General features: G+C 49.7%; 2 protein-coding genes across 2 annotated transcripts; one reads left to right on the top strand and one right to left on the bottom strand.

Moving 5' to 3' along the window:
• Positions 1 to 2,354: 2,354 nt before the first annotated feature.
• Positions 2,355 to 3,320, top strand: LOC309600786 (olfactory receptor 14A16-like; the record flags this gene model as incomplete). Its single annotated transcript, XM_082333373.1, has 1 exon — positions 2,355 to 3,320. One exon carries the CDS (start codon positions 2,355 to 2,357, stop codon positions 3,318 to 3,320), a length of 966 nt encoding a protein of 321 aa, XP_082189499.1.
• Positions 3,321 to 17,508: 14,188 nt separating this feature from the next.
• On the bottom strand, positions 17,509 to 18,463 carry LOC309600785 (olfactory receptor 6E1-like; the record flags this gene model as incomplete). Its single annotated transcript, XM_082333372.1, is given in 2 exon segments — positions 17,509 to 17,922; positions 17,924 to 18,463. Coding segments are annotated over 2 exon segments (954 nt in total).

Raw genomic sequence — 18,463 nt, 5'->3', positions numbered from 1 at the left:
GGAGCAGCAGCTCTGCAAAGCACAGCAGGGCTGAGGGCACTGCCTGCAGGCACGGAGGGGACATGAGTGAGGCAGAGACAAGTTAAAGGCAGGCATGAGTGGGAAGATGGCTGAGACCTCGCTGAGGGAGAGATCTTCAAAGCCCTCTACGTGGTAAGTCTCTGGATGCAGGGCAACGTACCTTGTGTTCCTGGAGGCATCTCCAAAAGCTGGCACATCCCACAGCCTATGGGATCTTTCAGGAGGACTCTCACAGTTTCTCTATTGGAGAGGAGGAGGATGTGCTCCAGAGCAGGGCTTCCCTGCTGCACCATCAGAGGGACAGGGCATGGCTGCTGCCTTCTCCCAGGGACAGACGCAAGGTGTGAATCTCGGCGTGCAGCCAGGGATGCCCAAGTCTGTCCTTCAGAGCAGGGTCCCTGCACCCCAGGGGGCTGTGATCCAGGGCAGGGACTCTGCTGCCTGCCAGGGTCAGCACTCAGCCTGCCTGGGGAGCTCCCCATGGTGTTGTGGGGAGAAGCTGTGCATGGAGTGACCCCTGGCCAGGCAGGGTTCTTCTGCTGTTGAGAGGGTGCTTGCATGGGACAACGCTGCTCCCAGATCCAGCTCATGCCAAGGTCATTTCCAAGGAGACTTTTCATGAGTACGGTCAGGGTTTCCTGCTTGAGTCTGTGCTTTCCTGAATCTATGCTTCCACTTTTCTCTGGCTTGGCTTGATGGGCATGGAAACTCAGCTGTGCAGGTTAGAGAAGGGGCTGAGACTCCTAGACCATCACCCTGGGGTCTACTAGGAAGCTCAGCAAGTACCTTCACTCCCCACCAGCCTAGAGCTAAAACTGGTATCACCTTTCCAGTTTCATCAGGGTTTGCGTGACCTGCTCGTTGGCCCCTGCACACACACACACAGAGGCTGCAGGGCAGAGCTGGGCACACAGGGGCTGGGATAGGGTCTGGGAGCACTGGCAGGGAAGAGGTGTGGGGCCAGAGAAACAGATCCCAGCAGGGACAGCACAGGCAGTAGAGACATGGGCAGGGAGAGAGGGAAATGCTAAGGGAAACCCTGCTGCAGAGGAGATATGGGCGCCTGCCAGCCATGCCCTGCAGTACAGATGCCTTCCCTGAGCAACACCCTTCTTGTCTCCTCTCCCACCTAGCAAAGCCCTCAGCCAGCCCATGGCGTCTAGGGTGTTAGTCACCTCCTCGTCCATCTGCCAGCAGGAGAGATCAAGTGCATTTCCCACTGACCAGGGGCTGAAGGTGATTGCCCTGTGTTATCAGCATCTGGGAAGGGCTCTGCAGTGCTGGGTAAGGGAAAGGCTTTCCTGAGTGTCCCTCTGCCTCTCCATTGCCTCCCTCAGCTGCTCTTGGTGTTGATGTCAGGATCTCTGAGAATAATAGTTTCAGCTGAGTCAGGCACGGATCTTGTGGGTCCTCCCATTCAGATGTGTTTAAGGCAATGAGGTGTCCAGCTTTCCTCTAACCTGTGAAGCTCTGGGCAATGCAGTCTGTGAGGCTAGGAAATGAGCTGATTTTCCCTTAATCAGATGCCATCATTAGCACACTTGGCTATCTCCTTGGGGTGTCCTTCCAAACTGCCAGATGCCTTCCAGGATGCACAATGAGCCATGTGTGTCTTTGGCTAGAAATGGGGTGCTAAGACCTTGGGAAATGGGAAGACATTTAGTGGTCTGCAGTGGATGCCTTTGCTCTCAGCACTGTCTGGTGACTTTACAGGAAAACGTAGGAGTGTGATCACCCTCCATCTCAGAAAGCTGCAAGCACTGGGCAGCTGGGAACAACACGGAGGGACAGACCAGCACCCCTCACTCTTCACTAAACCATAGGCAATCCTCTTGTCTTGTAGGACTCACTCTGTTCTCCCTGAGTGCAGCAGAAATGCTGAGGGTTTCTGACACGCAAACACACTCCCCAGGGGAGAATGAGGGGAGATGTAAAAATAACCTCTCAAACTGCCTTCTGCCATCCCCGTTGCTTAGCGCTGGCAGTGCAGATGCAGACAAGCTCTTCTGTTTTGTGAGCAGTTTCATCTGATAAAGTCAAAAACTAGCACTGGCTCCTGCCCCCACCGTTCCCATGAACTCACTGCTGTAGAGCAGGGCTGACTCCTCAGCCATCAGCGGGCACAGCACGCGCTCCTCACCACACACTGAACCAGCACCAACCAGAGTTCCAGCCACAGAGCTGAAGGAAGGTCTCCTAGAAAGGCAAAAGGGTGGGTGTGTGCAGCAGGGGAGGGTTTATGGGAAATGGCTTTGATTTTGCTCAGAGAAGTCTCCCTTATCGTCTCACCACCTTTTCCTCCTTAGACCGTGCCGCATGCCCAGAAGCAGTAAATGTCCAATGCCAGCTCCATCACTGAATTCCTCCTCCTGGCATTCGCACACACACGGGAGCTGCAGCTCGTGCACTTCTGGCTCTTCCTGGGCATCTACCTGGCTGCCCTCCTGGGCAACGGCCTCATCATCACCGCCGTGGCCTGCGATCACTGCCTCCACACCCCCATGTACTTCCTCCTCCTCAACAACGCCCTCCTCGACCTGGGCTCCATTTCCTCCACTGTCGCCAAAGCCATGGCCAATTCCCTGTGGGACACCAGGGCCATCTCCTACCAGGGATGTGCTGCCCAAGTTTTTCTGTTTGTCTTTTTCATGTCGGCAGAGTTTTCTATTCTCACCATCATGTCCTATGACCGCTACGTTGCCATCTGCAAACCCCTCCACTACAGGACCCTCCTGGGCAGCAGAGCTTGTGTCCACATGGCAGCAGCTGCCTGGGGCAGTGGGTTCCTCTATGCTGTGCTGCACACGGCCAATACATTTTCAATACCGCTCTGCAAAGGTAATGCCATGGACCAGTTCTTCTGTGAAATCCCCCGGATCCTCAAGCTCTCCTGCTCACACTCCTACCTCAGGGAAGTTGGGCTTATTGTGGTTAGTCTCTTAGCAGCATTTGCATGCTTTGTTTTCATTGTGGTGTCCTATGTGCAGATCTTCAGGGCCGTGCTGAGGATCCCCTCTGAGCAGGGACGGCACAAGGCCTTTTCGATGTGCCTCCCTCACCTGGCCGTGGTCTCGCTTTTTCTAAGCACTGCCATGTTTCCCTACCTGAAGCCCCCCTCCATCTCTTCCCCATCGCTGGATCTGGTGGTGGCAGTTCTGTACTCAGTGGTGCCTCCAGCAGTGAACCCCCTCATCTACAGCATGAGGAACCAGGAGCTCAAGGATGCAGTGTGGAAACTGATGACTGGATGCTTTTCTGAAGCAGTAAACTGTCCATTTTCTCATGCATATCGCTCATAGTGTAGCTCATTACAGGCTCAGCCTGTCTTCTGGAGGTTTTGGTGGTGGTGGTGGAGGGGTTTTTGCTCTGTTTTTCATATGATAATCTTGTGCACAAAGAAATGTCATTCTTCATACCATTTCTAATTCCTTATCTACCTTTCTAGTGTTACCCAGAGAGCGTTGAAAAGACTGTTGAAATAAGAGCCATGTTCTCGGTGCATTTAAAAAAATAAAGGACCCTGCAGCGACTTCTTTATCTGAGATGCTTTTTCGGATACTTCTTCTGGTGCTGCAGTGGCAGTGCCTGTGTGCAGAGGTGGAGGGGAAAAGAGTGCTGGCACAGCAGCACTGCCAGGGAGCACCAGCGCTCAGTGTTTCTGGAGCCGTTCTCTTTTAAATTCCACACTCTCTCTCTGAGCCCCTGTGTTGCTGTAAGGAAGGATTGCTCTTGCAGCTTGGTCACAGCCCTTTTGTGTGGCAGTCCTGTGATTGCACGCAGTGACAGGCAATGGGCACTTCTTTGGCAGAGCTAACCTAAGTCATTTGATATGGTCCCCCACAACATTCTTGCTGCTAAATTGGAGAGGTATGGGTTTGATGGATGGACAGTTAGATGGATAAGGAAATGGCTAGATGACCGCATGCAAATAGTTACACTCAATGGCTCAATGCCCAAGTCGAAAACAATAACGAGGGGTGTCCCTCCAGGGTCCATACTGGGACCAGTACTATTTAGTATCTTCATCAATGACACAGACAGTGGGATTGAGTGCACCCTCAGCAAGTTTGCAGAGGACACCAAGCTGAGTGGGACAGTTGATTCACTTGATGGGAGGGATGCCATCCAGAGGGACCTGGACAGGCTTCAGGTCCATGCAAACCTCATGAAGTTCAACAAGACCAAGTGCAAGGCCACTCACCTGGGTCAGGACAATCCCCGCTGTCAGTAAAGACTGGGAGGTGAATGGATTGAGAGCAGCCCTGCAGAGAAAGACTTGGGGATATTGGTGGGTGAAAAGTTGGACATGGGCCAGTAATGTGCTCTTGCAGCCCAGAGACCCAGCTGTATGCTAGGCGGCCTAAATAAAAGCATGGCCAGCAGGTTAAGGGAGGTGATTCTCCCCCTCTAGTCTTGTGAGACCCCACCTGGAGCACTGTGTCCAGCTCTGTATTCCCAAGGACAAGACAGACATGGACCTGTTGGAGCGGGTCCAGAGGAGAGCCACGAAAATGATCTGAGGGCTGAAACACCTCTCCTATGAAGAGAGGCTGAGAGAGTTGGGGTTGTTCAGCCTGGAGAAGAGAAGGGTCTGGGGAGACCTCCTTGTGGCCTTTCAATATATAAAAAGGGCTTATAGGAAAAATGGAGAGAGAATTTTTATGAAGGCCTGTAGTGACAGGACAAGGGGCAATGGTTTTAAACTGAAGGAGGTTAGGTTTAGATAGGACATAGGGAAGAAATGTTTTTTATGATGAGGGTGGTGAGACAAGGTGACCCGCTTAGTGGATGAGGGGAAGGCTGTGGATGTTGTCTACTTGGATGTTAGTAAGGCCTTTGACACTGTTTCCCACAGCATTCTCCTGGAGAAGCTGGCTGCTCATGGCTTGGATGGGTGCACTCTACGCTGGGTTAAAAACTGGCTGGACGGCTGAGCCCAGAGAGTGGTGGTTAATGGAGTCAAATCCAGTTGGCAGCCGGTCACAAGTGGTGTTCCCCAGGGCTCAGTGTTGGGGCCGGTCCTGTGCAATATCTTCATCGATGATCTGGATGAGGGGATGGAGGGCACCCTCAGTAAGTCTGCAGATGACACCAAGTTCGGCAAGAGTGTTGATCTGCTGGAGGGCAGGAAGGCCCTGCAGAGGGACCTGGACAGGCTGGATCGCTGGGCCGGGGCCAGCTGTATGTTTAACAAGGCTCAGTGCCAAGTCCTGCACTTGGGTCACAACAACCCCATGCAACGCTACAGGCTTGGGGAGGAGTGGCTGGAGAGCTGCCTGGCGGAAAAGGACCTGGGGGTGTGGTTGACAGCCGCCTGAACATGAGCCAGCAGTGTGCCCAGGTGGCCAAGAAGGCCAATGGCATCCTGGCCTGTATCAGGAATAGTGTGGCCAGCAGGACCAGGGAGGTGATAGTGCCCCTGTACTCGGCACTGGTGAGGCCACACCTCGAGTACTGTGTTCAGTTTTGGGCGCCTCACTACAAGAAGGACATCGAGGTGCTGGAGCGTGTCCAGAGGAGGGCAACAAAGTTGGTGAAAGGTCTAGGGAACAAGTAGTACGAGGAGCAGCTGAGGGAACTGGGGTTGTTTAGTCTGGAGAAGAGGAGGCTGAGGGGAGACCTTATTGCTCTCTACAACTCCCTGAAAGGAGGTTGTAGCGAGGTGGGGGGCGGTCTCCTCTCCCCAGTAACAAGTGAGAGGACAAGAGGAAATGGCCTCAAGCTGTGCCAGGGGAAGTTTAGGTTGGATATTAGGAAAAAATTCTTCACTGAAAGGGTAGTCAGGCATTGGAACAGGCTGCCCAGGGAAGTGATTGAGTCTCCATCCCTGGAGGGATTTAAAAGACGGGTAGACATGGTGCTTGAGCATATCATTTAGTGGTGGACTTGGCAGTGCTAGGTTAACGGTTGGACTCGATGATCTTCAGGGTCTTTTCCAACCTTAACAATTCTATGATTCTATCGTTCTATGATTCTATGACAGTGAAAGAGGTTTCCTAAAGAAGTTGTGGCTGCCCCATCCCTGGAAGTGTGCAAAGTCAGGCTGGATGAGGCTTTGAGATATCTGATCTAGTGGAAGATGTCTTTGCCCATGGAAGTCTGTTTGGACTAGATGATCTTTAAAGGTGCCTTCTAAGCCAAACTGTTCTTTGATTCTATGGGATGAGACTAAAGACATGGGGTGTGTGTGGTGAGATGAACCTGAGCGAGCACAAGTGTCATCAGCTATTCTTGGGGTTGCTGTGGAGGCTTGTGGGAAAGACAGTGTCTTGAGGTCACTTCACATGGAGAGGAATGTCCCCTGGGAAACCACCTGAATGCAGCAGTGGGATGTGCTGCCTTGGCCCGAGGTTCCTGTGTCCATTCCTCATGCCTTGGGGCATCTCAAAAGCGTGCAAAGCAAGCTGATACACTGCAGCGCTTAGGTGCTTCCCAGCCTCTGGGAGTGGCAACAGGAGGTCAGGGAGGCACTACAGCTGTTGCAATTCACTGCCTCTACGTCTGCAAAGGAAGGATTCCTGTCTCTGAACACCCATGTGTGTATGAGGAGTGCACGAGGCCAGCTCAGATGTGGACACCTGCCAGACCCCCGAACTTTCTGTGTGTTACTCCAGGAACAACTCCCACTGTCCCAGTGAGATTCATCTCACCTGCCTCAGATAGGTTCATTGCAAATGTTCCTGGTCTTCTACATTACCCTCCCTGGCCTTTCTGGCCTGTGCCTTCAAATACACAGTATGAAAGAAGGTCGCCTGTGGAGTATCTCACCTGTGCAGTCGGAAGTATTCCTGCTAGCATGAGCAGCATTGCCATCTAGACGGCGGCATTTCTCACCTTTCAGAAGGCACAGAGCACATCTGGGGAGTACGAATACACTCAGAGGCACACACGCCTTCAGGTTTCACCTCTCTGAAGTTCCTTCACAATTCCTTTAAGCAACTAGCATAGAAAAAGAAATGTTCTTCCTCCTAGGTGTCCTGCCAGGAGAGAGGGGACAGGAAGGACATAAAACCTTCAATGGAGAAAGGGGAAGGGGACAATCAAAGCTCATCAACGGAGTTACCTGTACTGCGAATAGGGAATGTCCCCAAGCCTTAGAGAAATCCTCCTCTCTCTCATGACCTGCCCTGTGACTGGTGTTGGGAACATCCTCATCATTGTGCTGGTGGTAGACAACTTGAAGACTTGCTATAGCTCCACCACCACGCCCCTGACCTGACCACACTGCTGACCAGACTGGACACACCACCATCTCTGCTGACAGTGGTGTTAGTAGTACTTGCTGCACCTTTTGCATGTACAGAGTGTTTCCTGCTGGTGGCCACATCCTACAATCAGTACTGGGCTGTGTGCCACCTGCTTCTCTCTGCAAGACTCATGGCCTGGAAGGTCTCTTTTGGGAAGGCAGCTACACCTTGGCTAGGGGGGTTTCTCTCATCTACAATAGTCACTTCATTCTTGTCCCAGATACAGGTCTGTGGCCCCAGTGCAGTGCACCACTTCTTCTGTGATTTCACTGGAGCTCTCCTGCAGTGACACCAGGACACTTATGCTCTTTGCTCTCGTAACCTGCTTTTTAGATCTGGGCCTCCCCTTCCTCTTCACAGGGGCATCCTGTGCGTGCACCAGAGCTGCCACCCTGGGGCAGCTCTCCCACCCAGCATGGACAGGTGGGAGGCCTTCTCCACCTGCTGCTCTCACCTCACTCGTGAAACTGTTTTCTACAGCATCCTCATCCTTGTCTGTCAGATGCCCAGAAAAGCCCTCCCGAGATAGCTGGACAAAGCCCTTTTGCTACACCGTCCTCAGGCCCCTGCTCAATCCCCTCATCTGCAGCCTGAGGATCAGAAAGTTTGGAGGGGAGTGGGACACGGAGAGAAGTGCTCAGAAAAGCTGTGGGCTGCACAAAGAGCCAATTGGAGTCATGGGCCTGCTGGGAGCAATGACTTCTCTTCTGAACAGGCCCAGAAAACCCAGACAGGTGTGTGCTGTGTCCTGGGCACTCTCCTGGAAGTGTGAGATGTGGAGAAGGTTTCTGGTGCAGAGAGGTGCAAGTGGGGCTGGCTGGTTTCATTGTGAGACCTCTGTAAAATGCCTTGTAAAGGCAAGAGCCATCAGAGAGGTTGCATAGCTGGACTTTAGCAAGGCCTTAACATGGCCTCCCATAGTCTCCTTCTAGCCAGATTGGTGATATCTGGACTAAAGAAGTAGACGATGAGGTGGACGGGAGGATGACTGCACGATCCGTCTCAGATGTCACCACTGGCACAGAGTCCTCCTTGTAGCCAGTCATTATCGTCACCTCTCTGTTACCAGCACTTGGGCCAACACTGTTGAACATCTTTATTATCTCCCAGTACGATGGGATGGAGCTCACCTTCAGCTCCCTTGGCAAGCTGAGAGGAGCTCTGGAGCTACCTCACCTAGTTCACCCTGCCTCAATCTGGAGTGTTGGGAAAGATGACATTCAAATCTCTTCTAACCTGAGCTATTCTATGATTCAATCAGTCTTCCGCCTGGAGAGCTTTTTGATGACAGAATAAGCAGAGGAAGGAGAAAAGACAAAGATGCAGAAGCAGAGACATAGAGGGTTCCAACAGAAATAGAGTAGTTCTTCTGAGCAATGTTTCTCCATGTGAATGATTGGTAAGAAAATTTATTTTGATAAGTGGCTGCATAAAACTGCCTGCACACAGCAAGGGAGTGTAATCAGCTTGCCAGTACGTGCCCTTCCTGCTGTTAATAAAAATCGATGAAAAAAATATTGAAAATTCATAACAAGCTAGCCATGCTGGAAATGAAGACTTTCTCAGCTATTACATTGAGTTCTTTTCTGCAGAGGTTTCAACTTTTTCCTAAAAATTTACATTCAGGGCTTCCTTCAGTCATCCACAAAGAGGTGGCCACTGCCCTGTGTAGCTGAAGCATGCATGCGGGAAATGCATCACAGGACATATGGGAGCCCTTCTGGAGCATGAGCTGGTAGGCAGGCTGGGTACCTCGGGGTGGTGGAAGACATCACCTGCCTTCCAGGCTGCTGGGTAGGCTGTGAAGAGGCCTCTCCAGCACAGCAGCACACTGTGTCCCCTTGGATGCTGGCTGTGAGGTCATTTCTGACCAGGCAGCAGTGGGGAGAGAGATACTCTGAGGTCTTGAAAGCCATCACAATATTCCCCCCAACAAGATGAAAGGTGTGGGGAGGTCAGGGGTAGCTGGGGCAAGATTTGGTGGAGGGAAGAGATGTTTGGCCAATAGAGATGAAAGATTTTGAAGAAGAAAGATGTGTTTGGGTGATTTTGATGCCACCGTGATACTAAGAAAACATTCATGTTAGGCATCTACCCTATTTCTAACCAGTAACCTTAAGCCCTAACCCTACCCCTAAATGGCACCTTCCCCCTGACAGGAATCCCCTATTCCAATCCCTAACCTCAAACATTACCTCTAAACCAAAGCCCCAAACCACAAACACTTACTCTCACCCTATTACTCACTCTAATTCCTAGCCTTTATCCCAAACACTAAAATGCTAGCCTTGACCCTAACCCTCACAACAGCCCTACACAAAACCCTAATCCACAAAGCGAGCCCATGCCCTGACACTAACTAGACACCCTCCCCCTGAGCCCAACAGGACTGAGGTCTTTGTCCTCTTGACTATGGCAGCAGCCTCTGCCACTGACGCCTGCTGCAAAACTTCATTTTGAGGCTCTGGACTTCGTTTCTTCCTCATCCCTGCTTGGGGGGGCCGGGAGGTGTTGCACAGTTTTTCTGCACTTGGCATTGCTCATCCTCACATCCCACTGCCCCCAGGAAGAGCCCTGAGCCAGACGTGAGGGACAGGATCTGCCTTCCCAGGGCCTGCAGGTTAGGACTTGGCCTTGCTGCTTCCTCAAACCAGCCAAGGGTTTTCTCAGCATTACAGCCCCCTGCACAGTGCCTTTGCCTACCTGCAATCACAGCCTCCAGTTAGCTGCTCTAACGAGTCCTTGGGGAGGCTTTGTCAGTAATGGCCCTCAGGGGGGCCAATCAATGCTTCAAGGTTTTGCTTCTGCCTTTGACTTCTTGAGAGGTTTGTTCAGTCTCCTCTCAGTATCTGAGGTTCACAGACACAGGGCCAACTACAGCATGGGGGCTCATTAAAATACAGAAAGCCCTAACGAGCTATGTCTCTTCCTGTAATTTTCTTCAACTCTTCAAGACTTGTCCAGCTAATTGTAGAGTCATTTCATAGTGTAGTTAAGGAGGAAGATTTCCAAGTGCACCTAATCAAAATCCTTTTTTTAAAGGTTATATTTTATTCATTTCACTTGATAGCAGAGGTGATGATAGCAGCATTCTCCAATTGATATTGATGCAGAGGGTCTCCTCGGGAGGTCTGGACAGCTAGGAAAAGCAGTGTCTTGAGGTCTGGCTCTGTAGTGACAACCTTGCCCCTTGCTTCCTCCCTTCCTCAACCTCACCATTTCTCTCATTGGCCACCTGGGATTTACATCAGTTTTCTGACATCAGACTTCACTGACCTCTGGGAGCTGAATGTTACAGCTCCATTGCACCATCTCCCACCTCATCTCCTTAGGCAACTGGCTGCACACAGGCACAGAAGGATTCTTCCTGTTGGCAAGCAAAGAAAATTAAGCATGATAAAGCTTCATAAACAATAAAATACACTCCTTGAGCATATGCTAAATACAAGCTACCTGTAATGAGGTTGCCTTTCTACAAGAGATAATCTTATGAGAAATGTTTTAGATACATAGCTACAGAAAGGTAGAGATAAACATAATTAAAGAATTGGCTAAACAGACACTTGTCCTACTGAAGGACAGGCAAGCTTTTAGTCCCTGAAGCTCAAAGCAGCAGCACAGGTGAGAAGGATCTGAATGAGCTATGAGTAAGGGCAGGAGAAAACTGCAGAATAATGGAAAAGGGCCGTTGTCTGCACAACCTGCTGAAAAGATGACTTTAGAAATGCTCATCGTACCCGGACAGGTGAAAATACAGGAAAGATTAGAGAAATTAAATACAGAACACCATTCAGCATTTATCCACTTGATCCAGTGTGACCTGGCAGCAAAGGCAGCCAGCAGTGTCCTGAAGTGCATAAAGAGAACCCTCACCGAAAGTGCGAGGGAAGAGATTGTCTCCCCCTGCTCGTCACTCGTTAGGCCACCTGTAAGCAACTGCGTCCATTTTGGGGCCCCCATTTCAAGTGGACTGGGTCTGACTGGGATGGGGTTAGCTTCCTTCATAGCAGCCCATATGGTGCTATGTTTTGCATTTGTGCCTAAATCAGCGTTGATAACACACCCGTGTTTTGGCTATTGCTGAACCGTGTTTGCACAGTGTCAAGCCTTCTCTGGTTTAACCCGAGAGGCAGCTAAACCCCGCACAGCCGTTCACTCACTCCCTCGCAGTGGGATGGGGGAGAGAATCGAAAACAAAAGGTAAAACTCGTGGGTTGAGATAAAGGCAATTTAATGGGACAGAAAAGAAAGGGAAAAGAATAACAATGATAAAAGAATATACAAAAGAAGTGATGCTGTCCAATGCCCAGCCAGTTCCTGAGCAGCGGACCCTCGGCCAGCTTTTCCCCCACCTTTATATGCTGAGCATGACATCATATGGTACAGAATATGCCTTTGGTCAGCTGGGGTCAGCTGTCCCAGCTGTGTCCCCTCACAACTTCTTGTGCATCCCCAGCGTACTTGCTGGTGGGGCAGTGTGAGAAGCAGAAAAGGCCTTGACTCAGTGTAAGCACTGCTCAGCAGTAATGAAAACATCCCTGTGTCATCAACATTACTCTCATCCTAAATCCAAAACACAGTACGATACCACCTACTAGAAAGAAAATTAAATCTATCCCAGCCAAAATCAGGACAATATTCACCCCTTATTCTATACCATCTATGCCATGCCCAGGTCTCACACTTCCCAATACATCCCAATTAATCACCACCATCTTTCCTGTATTTTGATATAGACACACAGGTATCATCCCCTTAGTCTATGGGCCATCCCTCTAAAATGTCCGTTGAGTTCATTCAGTCCATGACTTTAGACTCCATCTGTCATAACAGTCCTTCAGGGCAGGAGAGATGACGGATGGTGTTGGATTGTTGCATGCGGAAGCCAGTTCTGGTTCCATCAGCACTGCGCTTCTCCGGTTCTATCATCACTGCACTTTGCTAGGTTTCATCAAAATTCATTCTTCCCTAATCTGGGTGATTCTTACTGTGATAGCCTTGATATGGCATATAGCAACCACAGCAGTGATGACATACAGTATTATGTAGCAATTAACATCATCCAATTCAAACCGTTGGCTATTCTCACCCAAAATCAAATCCCCTGGGACTACATATTGGAATTCCCCATCCACCTGCATCACCCACCAAGTGCACCCAGGTCCTTGAGCAAAAGCAATCCCATGAATGGGTTTGCCTTTGCCCGAGGCAGGAATAACCCAGACTGTCTTCCCCAGCATATTTTTTTATGTGGACTACAGGGGCTTTATCCCCCTCTATGGTACGTAAAAATTTTGACTGGGCAGGGCCAGCTCAATCACCACATCCCCTAGTGTTGACTAGCCAGATGGCCTTTGCTAAATGTGTGTCCCAATGTTTGAACATCCCAGCACCCATTGCTCTCGGTGTAGTCTTTAACAGTCCATTGTACTGTTTGATTTTCCCAAAAGCTGCTGCATGATAATGGGATGTGATATATCCACTCAATGCCATGCTCTTTGGCCCAGGTGTCTATGAGGTTGTTTTGGAAATGAGTGCCGTTGTCTGACTCAGTTCTTTCTGGGGTGCCATGTCACCATAGGACTTGCTTTTCAAGACCCAGGACAGTGTTCCGGGCAGTGGCATGGGGCACGGGATATGTCTCCAGCCATCCGGTGGTTGCTTCCACCATTGTAAGCACATGGCGCTTGCCTTGGCGGGTTTGTGGGAGTGTGATATCATCAATCTGCCAGGCCTCCCCATATTTATATTTCAGCCATCGTCCTCCATCCCAGAGAGGCTTGAAGTGCTTTGCTTGCTTGATGCAGCGCATGTTTCACATCCATGGATAACCTGTGCAGTAGTGTCCATGGTCAAGTTCACCCCTCGATCACGGGCCCATCTATATGTTGCATCTCTTCCTTGATGGCCTGAGGTGTCATGGGCCCACCAAGCTAGAAATAATAGCTAGAGGCTTTCACCTCTGCAAATTGACTCGATTCACCTTCTCATAGAATCATAGAGTCATAGAATCCTGGAATGCTTTGGGTTGGAAGGGACCTTTAAAGGTCATCTAGTCCAACCCCCCTGCAAGGAGCAGGGACATCTTCAACCAGATCAGGTTGCTTAGAGCCCCATCCAACCTGTCCTTCAATGTTTCCAGAGATGGGGCATCTACCACCTCTCTGAGCAACCTGTTCCAGTGTCTCACCATGCTCATTGTAAAAAATTTCTTCCTTATATCTAGTCTAAATCTAGCCTCGTTTAGTTTAAAACCATTACCCCTTGTCCTATTGCAACAGGCTCTGCTAAAAAGTCTGTCCTCATCTACCTTATCTACCTTATCTACCCTACCAAAATCTGGCACTTGCCCTTGTTAAACCTCATACAGTTGGTGATTGCCCAGCTCTCTAATTTGTCCAGATCCCTCTGCAGGGCCTCTCTGCCCTCGAGAGTGTCAATGGCTCCTCCCAATTTTGTGTCATTGGCAAACTTTGATAACAAACCTTCGAGTTCTGCATCCAAGTCATTTATGAAGACATTAAAGAGCACTGGTCCCAACATGGATCCCCGGGGAACCCCACTAGTGACTGGTCGCCAGCCCGATGTAACCCCATTTACTATAACCCTTTGAGCCCGACCCATCAGCCAATTGCTCACCCATTGCATTAGGTGTTTATCCAGCTGTATGCTGGACATTTTGTCCAGGAGGATACTGTGAGAGACAGTATCGAAGGCTTTACTGAAGTCCAAAAAGATGACATCGCCTGGCTTCCCTTGGTCAGCTAGGTGGGTAACCTTGTCATAGAAGGAAATCAAGTTTGTCAAGCAGGGCTTTCTCCTCGTGAACCCGTGCTGGCTGGGACCAATGACTGCGTTGTCTATCAGGTGTTTTTCAATAACTCCCAGAAGAATTTTCTCCCTCGTTTTGCCAGGCACAGAGGTGAGACTGACAGGCCTGTGGTTACCAGGGTCATCCCTGTTGCCCGTCTTGAAGACTGGGACAACGTTTGCCAGCTTCCAGTCAACTGGGACCTCCCCAGATTCCCAGGAGCATTGAAAAATCATTGAGAGAGGTCTCGCTATGGCATCAGCCAGCTCTTTAAGTACCCTCGGATGAATCCCGTCTGGCCCCATTGACTTATCCAGCTGGAGCAGCAAATCCTGCACAAGTTCGGGGTTGGTTGGGAGTTTGTCGTTCTTGCAGTCATGGTTCTCTAGCCCAGAGAACACTTCATCGGTGTTGAAGACGGAGGCGAAGGAAGCATGAAACGTCTCTGCTTTGTCTATGTCCCTGTTTGTGAGGTGACCCTGCTCATCAAGTAATGGGCCAATGTTATTTCCTGCCTGCCTTTTGCTATTTAGATATTTTAAAAAGCCCTTTTTATTGTCCTTGAACTTTGAGCTTTGGTACTTTACCTTTAAGTACTGAAAGGCTGCAAGAACATCACTTTTCCTTACATCAGACTTCTCCAATGAAGTCTGCAACTCGATGTTACAGCTCCATTGTGCCATCTCCCACCTCATCTCCTTAGACAACCGGCTGCACACAGGCACAGAAGGATTTTTCCTATTTGCAAGCAAAGAAAAGTAAAGCATGATAAAGTTTCAGAAACAATACAATACACTCCTCAAGCATATGCTACTGACAAGCTACCTTTAATGAGGTTGCCTTTCTACAAGGGATAATCTTATGAGAAATGTTTTACATAGATAGCTACAGAAAGGTAGAGATAAACATAACAGAAGAGTTTGCTACAAAGGCAATTGTCCTACTGAAAGACATGAAAGCTTTAACTCCCGGAAACCCAAAGCAGCAGCATACGTGAGAGGTATCTGAATGAACAAAGAGTAAGGGGAGGAGAAAACTGGAGAATAATGGAAAGTGCCTTTGTCTAGACAGTCTACTGGTAAGATGACTTTATTGTATAAGGAAATTGTAAATTAGATGACTTATTTATTTTATCAGGACAGGTGAAAATACACAAATGATTAGAGAAATTACAGCGTATAACAGGCAGAATAGTGGTAATGAAGTTACAGGGGAAGACTGATATTTCTGTGGAATATCCCTTTTGAAAGGTCATGGGATTGGTAGAGGTCTCTTGTGAGTGAGGACAAAGCAATGCTGCACCCATCTCTGAAAAAAGCCAAAGGAGCAACCCAGGGAACCACAGGCTGTACAAGCTCACTTTGGTGAGGAGTAAGCCATCAATATCTCTTGGGTGGTATTTCTGGGACCATTAAAGAGAAGAATGTGTCCAAAAGCAGTCAGCATGGACTTTCAAAGGGTAAAGCATGCCTCACCAAGCTGACTGCCTTCATGATGAAGTAACTGCATTTGTGCATGAGGGGACAATACTGGATGTTGGTCACCTCAACTTCAGCAAGATTTGTGACGTGTTCTCCCTCACTATTCTTGTACCCAAGTTAGGACATTGCGTTCTGGAAAGGTATATAAACAGCTGGGTGAAACACCAGTTGGATGATCGGGCTGAGAAAGCAGTGGTGAAGGGGTCATACCCTACCTGAAGGCCAGTGGGACATACTGGGGCATCATGGGGCAGCACAGGGAACACTCCTGGGCCCTGTGCAGTCTGACAGCTGTATCCATGACCCAGAGGAGGCAACTCTCACCATGTTCAGCAAGAACAAATGCTGGATTCTGCACCTCGGATGAAATAATGCCGGGCACAAGTATAGACTGGGAGGGGAGTGGCTGGAGAGCAGCCCTGCAGAGAGGGATCTGGGGGTGCTGGCTGGCAGGGGGCTCAACAGGAGTCAGCAGTGTGCCCTGGCAGCCAAGAGGGCAAACCACACCCTGGGGTGCAGTATAATGAGGGGCTCAAAAGAGAGGATGTTGTGGTTTAACCCCAGTCGGCAAGTAAGCACCACCCAGCCGCTTGCTCACCCTCCCTCCCACAGTGGGATGGGGGAGAGAATCAGAAAAAGAAAGTAAAACCTGTGGGTTGAGATAAAGACAGTTTAATATGACCGCAGAGGAAGGGGAAATAATAATTAATAATAATAACAACAACAACAACAACAACAACAACAACAACAATAATAAAAGAATATATAAAACAAGTGATGCACAATCACCACCTGCTGACCGATGCCCAGACCGTCCCTGAACAGCAATCGCTGCCCCCTGGCCAACTCCCTCCAGCTTATATAGTGAGCGGATAACATGATTTACCTTTTGGTCAGACCTGAAGTGGCCAGGGATTTGGACTAGATGATCCTTGTAGGTCCCTTCCAAATGAACTATTCTATTCTATTCTATTCTATTCTATTCTATTCTATTCTATTCTATTCTATTCTATTCTATATATGTACCTGTACAGGGTGGATCCCTCCAGCAGCTGGGCTCAGACGCTCAGTCTCCTCAGTAGCTGCCCTGGATACCAACATCCCCAGTTGCAGGCACCTGGACATATGAGCCCCCTGAGGCTGCAGCCCCATTCCAGATGCTGCTACAGACCACCCCACTCACACACACACACACACACACACACAAACTCTTAAGTCCAGTCACTCTGGTCTCTCAGTTGCTGGCACTAATGACATACGGGCTGCCTGAGCCCCTGGTCCTTCTCCAGTTGCTGCACTCACCCCCCTGCGCTCATGTGTTCACGCAGAAGAGAGATTCCCCCCCACAGGAATAAACTAGAAATTAAGCTTAATGAGAAGACAGGACAGACTGCACTGGTCAGGGTCCTCCCCTACACTTCGCATAATAAGTCCTGTACAATCCAAAAATGCTCTTCCCCTGCATCCCATAATGTGTCCTACGCCCCTAGGCAACAATTCCCTGAGTCCAAATGGTGATCCAGAGAGCTGCTCACAGTGACTCCTCTTGGTGGGTTTCACACCTGGACAACGGGGCTGACGGCTCTCGCAGGGCAGCCCTGGAAGGAGCCGGGACAAGATGTTCCTTCCTCAAGAGCCCGTCATTTGGGTTCCCACCTGCCACTGTGCCTCTGTGCTCTTCTCGCTTTGTGGAGATGGGCTCTTGATGAGCTGGTGGCTCTCCTGTGATGGCTCTGGGAGCAGCTGGGGCAGGGTATTGACTGGGTTACTCCTCCTGCCATCGGTAGTGCCTTCTTTGTGTGTGCAGATGAGCTTCTTCTCACTTAACCTAACACAACCCAACAAGAACATGCATCTCCTGAGGCATCCTGAAGTTACACACCTATGCACTGGTATTATTTAGCATGTTTAACATGGCAGCTCATTGGAATTGCTGTCCAGAAATGCATCAGGATTGGGGGAAAAGCTGTGCTGTTACACGGGCAATGGCTTCATTCAGGGCCAGTATCACAGTCTTGTTTCTAAGACTGTAGATGAATGGATTTAAGACTGGGTACAGGACAGTGTTCAGCAAAGCTACAGTTCTGTTTGTCTCCAAGGAAACATCTCCGGAAGGACGCACATAGAGAGCAATGCAGCTCCCATATGCAATGGCCAAGGTGGTGAGGTGGGAAGAACATGTAGTAAAAGCTTTTTTCCTCCCAGCAGCTGCTGGCAGGTGCAGAATACAGAAAAGGATGCCCATGTAAAATGCCAGAGTTAAACATAAGGAACCCAGTATGACAATTGAGGATAAAACAGAGTCTGTTTTCCAAAGCAGGCTGGGGTCAGAGCAGGACAATTTGAACACGGGGGAGCTGTCTCAAAAAAAAATGGTGGATCTTGTTCGAGCCACAGAAAGTCAGCTTGTAGAGGAGGACCAGACGGTAACTGAAGGCTGTGATGCCTATGACCCAAGCAGCAGCAACAAGGTGGATGCAGAGCTGAGGCTTCATGATGGCAGCATAACGCAAAGGCTGGCAGATGGCAATGTAGCGGTCAAAGGACATGACGACAAGTAGAACCATCTCTGTACAGCCCAGGGCAAAATAGAAACAGGACTGGGCAAAGCAGCTGCTTAGTGAGATTGTCCTCCTACCAGAACTCAGGATCACAAACAATTTGACACTTGTGGAGGATGTGAACCAGATTTCCAGGAAGGCCAGATTGCTGATGAAAAAGTACATGGGGGTTTGCAGGTGGTGATCCACACACACGAGGAAAATGATGGTTGCGTTCCCCATCACTGTTGTCAGGTATATGAGCAGAAGGAGCAGAGAGAGAAATAGCTGTAGGCTTTGATCAAGCCCTGAGAAACCCTCTAGGATGAACTCAGTAACTGCAGTTTCATTTTCTGCTCCCAT

This window comes from Platalea leucorodia (genome assembly GCF_965183815.1).
Source record: "Platalea leucorodia genome assembly, chromosome: 25".
Lineage (NCBI taxonomy): Eukaryota > Metazoa > Chordata > Aves > Pelecaniformes > Threskiornithidae > Platalea > Platalea leucorodia.
The sequence above is the reverse complement of the archived record's forward strand: the minus strand, read 5'-3'. Positions and strand labels throughout refer to the sequence as shown.